Below are 6,348 nucleotides of genomic sequence, written 5' to 3'. Positions count from 1 at the left end.
CCTTCTGAACTAGACATCCCGCATGCTCATGTAGTTCATTTGTGTCCCTATAATTCATATATAGACTATGTGTGGGATAAACTTTATCATGATATTCATAATATTATGCTCCGACATGAGAAACTTTATCATGATATACATAATGGCGCTATTAAAAATTTATCAAACCCTCTTGAGCTAACGCTTTTGGCCCCGGGCCAGCATCGCTCTTAATAAATAGCTGGCCTAAGTTAGGGTTTAGTCTTGGGTTTTGTTTAGAGAAGTTTAGTTTTAGCTACTTTTATTTGTCTTCGCTCGTAGCGGCTAGTGCGACCGTCAAGACATCCTACCGAAACCCCATCTTGTGAGATTTATTCCATCTAGTATATTTGCAATTTTGAGATTGCTTGGCTATTATTTTCTTACATGTTCTTCGATTTGCTTGCAGGAAAAATCCTTCGTGGATAGGTCGATCGTGCCGTTGGCTCGGTCGATAACATGGTGGAGTTGGTTCAGCGATTGCCGTAGATATCAGTCGTGTACGGTTCTTCCTGTACGTTTGGTAGCCGGATCGTGAGGGTCAAGTCCCACCAAAATCGTAGTTATCTCTCTCTCATCGAACGATCGGGTCCCCAGTTCACATCAGACATACTCCCTCCATCCATATATATAGCGAGATTATCTTTGACTATTTATAAGATTAATAATATCATTGGAAGCTCCTTTCACATACAAATTTGTTGGTGCTTTTGTACAAAGAGTAAAAACAACATGGAGAAAGAAAAAAAAGGCTCTTGTCTCGCCTACCATGGTATTCAGGCCGGCCCATCAATACGTACGAACACGTTTTCATGGCCTCGTGGGCTCCTCCTGCTCGTATCAGTGTCAGGCCCAGCTATGGAGGACGAGCCTTCTTTTTTTTTTCTCTTGTACATGCATGCCAATGCCATGGTCATCCATGACCATCCATTGCCAAACTGATCACCAACCTCACGAGCAGCCAGGAAGGCTCCGACGAACCTGGAGAACATTTTCTGGCAGGACCTCACGCGCAATCATCCGCCGCCGTCGACGTTGACATCATCCACAAGCGCCACCAACGGAGGAAGAGCCGGCCAGCGAGCCGGACGGAGCTAAAGAGGAAGAAGGGTTGATCAAGCGGCCATGGCGAGACCCATGAACTGCGACCTGGTCCTCGAGCTCCAGAACGTGTCCCTGGACACCCTCTTCCTCATCGTCCTCCAGGCCGTCGTCGTCATCGCCCTCGGCAAGTTCATCCACCTCTCCCTCCGCCGCCACAACCAGCCCAGCGCCATCTCCCAGATCCTCGTACGCACCCACCCATTGCACACGATGTTTCTTCTTCATCTTCTTCTCGCGATGACGACCATGCATGTATATGATGAATCTTTGATCCATGGATGCATGCATGCAGGCGGGGATCATGGTGGGGAGCCTGGGGCTGCACGAGGTGATCGTGCACGTGGCCGTGGTGAACGTGGAGGACACGTACGGGTGGTACGTCTCCCAGGCGCGCATCTTCTACATGTTCTACGTCGGCCTCGACGCCGACCTCGCCTCGCTCTGGAACGACAAGCACCGCTGCACCATCGCCACCTACGCCAGCGTCGCCACCTGCCTGCTCCTCGCCGCCTTCGTCTCCGGGGGCTTGTATGGCAGCATGATGCACACCCCCGTCCGCTCGCCCGAGCTGCTCGCCGCCGTGCTCATGCTCACGCTCGCCAACACCTCCTCCGTCGACGTCTCCCGGATGGCCGCCGAGCTCGGCCTCACCGCCACCGCCACCGGCCGGCTCGTCGTCGGTGCCGCCATCGCCACCAACGTCATCTGCATCGTCGGGGAGGGCGCCTTCTCCTGCATGAAGCTGGCGTCCGGAAGGACCCCAGGGTACACCGCGTCCCAGCGGCTCGGGCTTGGCGTGCTGGCGCTCTTCAAGGTCGGCCTCGCCCTCGCGCTGCTCCGGCCAGCCGTGGAGTTCATGAACCGGCGCAACGCGGGGCGGCACCGCATCGGGAACTGGGAGCTGGCGCTCATCCTCATCGCCGTATCGTACATCGGCGACTTCCCGCGGCAAGTCGGCTTCGACGGCATGCCGGCGAGCCTCCTGCTGGGGCTGGCGTTCCCCAGGGAGGGCCCCGTGGCCAGGACCGTCACTCACGCGCTTGCGTACCCGCTGCACGCGCTGGCCCTGCCCTTCTATTTCGGGACCATGGGGATGCGGCTCAACTTTAGCGCCATGTCCGGCGCCGTCGTCGTGCCCGCCGTCCTCCTCACCATCCTCGGTCTCGTCGGCAAGTGCGCCGGCACCATGGGCGCCGCCAGGTTCCTCCACATGCCGCTCGGGGACGCCGCGCGCCTCGGCGTCCTCCTTAACATCAAGGGCCACGTCAACATGATCGACATGAGCTTCGCCAGCTCCGAGGGGATTTGGGCGGAGCAGGCGCTCATGGCCATGGTGATGGGCAGCATGATCAGCACCGTCATCGCGGGGCCGGTGTTCGCCGTCGTGTACCGCAGGGAGAGGGAGGCGTATCTGAGCAACGGCCACAGGACGCTGGAGCGGCTGGTCCCGGACCAGGAGGAGGAGCTGCGGATGCTCGCCTGCGTGCACGGAGCGCGCGCCACGCCGGCGATGCTCAGCCTCGTCGAGCTGCTGGCGAGCAAGCCCGCCGTGCAGCCCGCTGTGCACGTCCTGCACTTCTACGACGCCGTGCGCAAGCACGCGCGCGCGGGCACCGGCGGCGCCAAACGCTACCACGAGCAGAACCAGCTCGACAGCGACAAGCACTGGGACCGCATGAACGACGCCGCCACGCAGGTGAACTGGACCGTCGACTTGTTCGCCTCCATCACCGGCCTCGTCATCCGGCAGATCGACAAAGGCGACCGCGGCCCCGTCACGAACCTCAAGACCATCCGCCGCTGCACGGAGGAGGTCCACGCCGACGTCCTAATCGTGCCCTACCACAAGGAGCAGCACTACGACGGCAAGATGTTCTGCCGGTGGGAGGACCGCCGGCAGCTCAACCTGAACGTGCTCGAGAGCGCCCCGTGCACTACCGGCATCCTCGCCGACCGCCCGTTCCGGAGAGGCGGCACCAGCTTCCAGCTACCTACGAAGATATCCACGAGCGAGGAGACGCTGGGCAACTGGCGGGACGACCGGGCCACCGCGCCGACGCACGTGGCGGCTGTCTTCCTCGGCGGGCCGGACGATCGCGAGGCCGTGGCCCTCGCCTGCCGCCTCGCCAAGAATGAAACAGTCCACCTGACCGTCATCCGCTTCGTGGGTTCCGGCAAGCACGGCCACTCCGGCGTCCAGACGGCACGCACCGGCGATCACGCCGACGGGGAGGTGTCCGTCGTGGTGGACGATCCCGACGAGTGCTGCATGGCGGCGCTCCAACGCGAGTACGTGGCGAAGGAGCTCGCGTCATACGTGGAGAAGGCGGTGGGCGGCGCGGCGGACGTGGTGGTGGCCCTGCACAGGATGGCCGGGGCGTACGCGCTCATCGTGGTGGGGCGCGGCGGGCGGCAGCCGGCGGAGCTGGTGGCCGGGCTCGAGGGCGGGGAGATGGGCCCGGTCGGGGACATCCTCGCGTCGGACGAGTCGCTGGAGATGGGCTCCGTGATCGTCCTGCAGCAGAAGAAGGCCGTGTCGACGGCGTCCGGCCTCGACCCACCACCGGCGGCGGGGATCTGACACCGTCCAAAGACGTAGAAAAGTGTAGCTGTGTATATTTAGAGCGTAGACGACTAGAATAAAGTATGTGCTTAGAAGAATTAATGTACCACGTCTCAGCTGGCAATTTTTTCATGTCAGCAAATAAGCAGGAAATAAGAAAATGATACTTCCTCCCTTCACAAATATAAGATGTTTAAACTTTTTCACGTTAGCTAAATGTCAGTCGACTGACTTTAGCTTTTGGGTCAATCGATTTTAAGATTGCCGAAGAAGTTGGGGGCGGAAGAACGGCGGTAGTGCAAATTTGCCGGAGAAAAAAACAGGTCATCATCCAGGGCTAGAGGCATGGCCGGCCGCGGGTGGTTGTCGCAGATGGTTCGGCCCACGGCCCGTGTGGTGATCTGGAGAAGGAGAAGAGCTCGAGGAAGAAGAAGGGCCGGGCTTCCAAAATGATCGACTGACTCAAATTTAAAAGTCAGTCGAATTACGTGCATTAATTTGTTTGGATGTGTATAGACATATTTTAGTATGGTTGTTCACTTAATTCACTAAAAAAATAGACTGGCACATTGCTAAAAGAGCTACATGTCCACTTTGTGGGGTCTTACGCCTTGAGGTAGCTAGTGAGAAGACATCCTAATCACACAATGTAGTATCTCATGGAACTTGCGGTGGATATTGTCAGCTGAATGTTTGAAACGGTTCTGGGTCCTATTTGATTCACAACCCCCCAAGGTCCACAAGAACATAGCAATGCAATGCATAAACATAACAACTCACAATTTTTCCCTCCTTCCACCACTCCTTATCTTGTGTTGACAGTGTTGAGAACAAAGTCCCATCCCCCTCCGGTCTCCTTCAGCTTGAGCTTCTTGAATAAAGTGTAATCGGATTTCAGGTTGTCCCATCTGTTTTTCATTTGGTTGGGCGTGCAGTCCAATCCGGTTCTCAATTTCGATTGCAATGCCACTTCGTCAAATGCATTGGGGGTCAAGATTTTGTTTGGCCTATTTCCAGCCCGCACTTGCATGACAAACAAGTTGGTAACAATCCTAGTTTTCTCTTCATCCCAGTGGGCAGTCATGCTCCAAACTTGACTATAAAAAATATGTGAGTGCTTGACTATAAAAAAAATGTACAAGTGTTGTTGATGTCATTATGTACTAGCAAAATGCAATGAAGATATATAGCAGCAGAACATGCACTCGCTGTCAATCGACTTGTACGGAACATGTAGCAGCAGAATATTCATGAGCATGTACTGAACATGTAGCGACAGAAAATGTACAGAACATCTTCCCATTTTTTCTGTCCTCTTCCTATAATCTACAGGCAGCAAATCATCATAGCACATCATCTACAAGTAATTACCAAATCACATCACCAAATCCTACAGCTAATCACCATACACATCACAAATCCACCATGAACATGTACAGGGAGAGGTGGAAGGGCCGCAAATCGGGCATCACCTTCAAAAATCGGAAGAGGTGGTCGTGGAGGCAGAGAATCGACGCAACTTTGTGTGCTCCGTGGTCGAATCATGGCGGAGAAGCTCGATTCACGGACTGAAGATGGTCGCTGACGGCGGAGGACGAGCTGGTCGCTGATGGCGGAGTCGGGGATTTGAGAAGCCAGAGGGCTTTCGAACACGCCCTAAGTTTGAGGATAACGGATAGTGTGCATTCGGCATTGTCCGAGTCTTTTATTTTATTTTTTTATCAATTATCCATAGCCCTTTTAATCATTTGGTTTATACTAGCAGCCGCATTGCACTTTTTCTTTCTTATCGATAACCCTTTTGGTCTTTTGGTTTATAAGCAATCGTGATACGGTGATAGTGCAACACAAAATTCTTTTATTTTCCTTTTTTGATCATAGGTCCAGTTTTTTTTTTTTTTTGCTGTGTGGGTTAGTTGATACTATTTTAAAAGTATTTTTAAACAGGTTGTCATACTGTAATCGTGAATTTATGTGAAAACATGTATGTGGATCATGTGTTGTTACAAGGGCGTGTTGGCCATGATATAGATTTAAATGGCTCCATAAAAATATCGCTAAAAGAAAAATAAGATTCAACATTGATATTTTATATAACACATGCATACAGCGTCGGGTCCAATTACTTTTTTCTCTTTTTTTTTTGAGAATCAGAGTAGGAAAACTACTCAGAAGGACTAGTACATTCGCTAATCACGAGTGAACGAAGACTGCCCGGTACGTCCGCAAGTATTAGGCTGTCTCCAGATCGCCTAGCTTCTGCCGCCAGGCCATGAGCCAGAGTGTTGCCATTGCCACTTCTTCTAGTACTGCTGATGGTGCAAGATTGAAAGGCTGCCAAAGCGTTTTTGATATACACGAGCAGGCCATAGCAGGCCGAGCGTGATTGTCGGACATCAGACAGTTCTTTGGCAATTGCTTGGCAGTCAGTTTCAAGAATGATAGGCCCTCTATGGTAGTCAGCCAGTGTTTGCAAGCCCACCAGAATTGCCCGGCCTTCTGCTTCCTCCACACTAATGCAGGTCGGCAGCATCTTACAGACCGAGAGAGACACATGGCCTCTGGAATCCCGCGCGATCGCACCTGCAGAACTACCTCCCGTCTCTGCAATAAAAGATGCATTTGTGTTGATTTTGATTGTGCCCCGGTCAGTGGGAATCCAC

The 6,348-nt window shown here is 53.5% G+C and overlaps 1 protein-coding gene across 1 annotated transcript; it reads left to right on the top strand.

The window, feature by feature from the left end:
• Positions 1-1,143: 1,143 nt before the first annotated feature.
• LOC109758237 (cation/H(+) antiporter 2-like) lies at positions 1,144-3,983 on the top strand. Its single transcript, XM_020317084.3, has 2 exons — positions 1,144-1,308; positions 1,415-3,983. The coding sequence occupies exons 1-2, from the start codon at positions 1,144-1,146 to the stop codon at positions 3,701-3,703; spliced, it is 2,454 nt and encodes an 817-aa protein (XP_020172673.2). The 3' UTR covers positions 3,704-3,983.
• The last annotated feature ends 2,365 nt before the right edge of the window (positions 3,984-6,348 follow it).

The sequence above is a fragment of the Aegilops tauschii genome, chromosome 5, assembly GCF_002575655.3.
Source record: "Aegilops tauschii subsp. strangulata cultivar AL8/78 chromosome 5, Aet v6.0, whole genome shotgun sequence".
Classification (NCBI taxonomy): Eukaryota; Viridiplantae; Streptophyta; class Magnoliopsida; order Poales; family Poaceae; genus Aegilops; species Aegilops tauschii.
The sequence above is the reverse complement of the archived record's forward strand: the minus strand, read 5'-3'. Positions and strand labels throughout refer to the sequence as shown.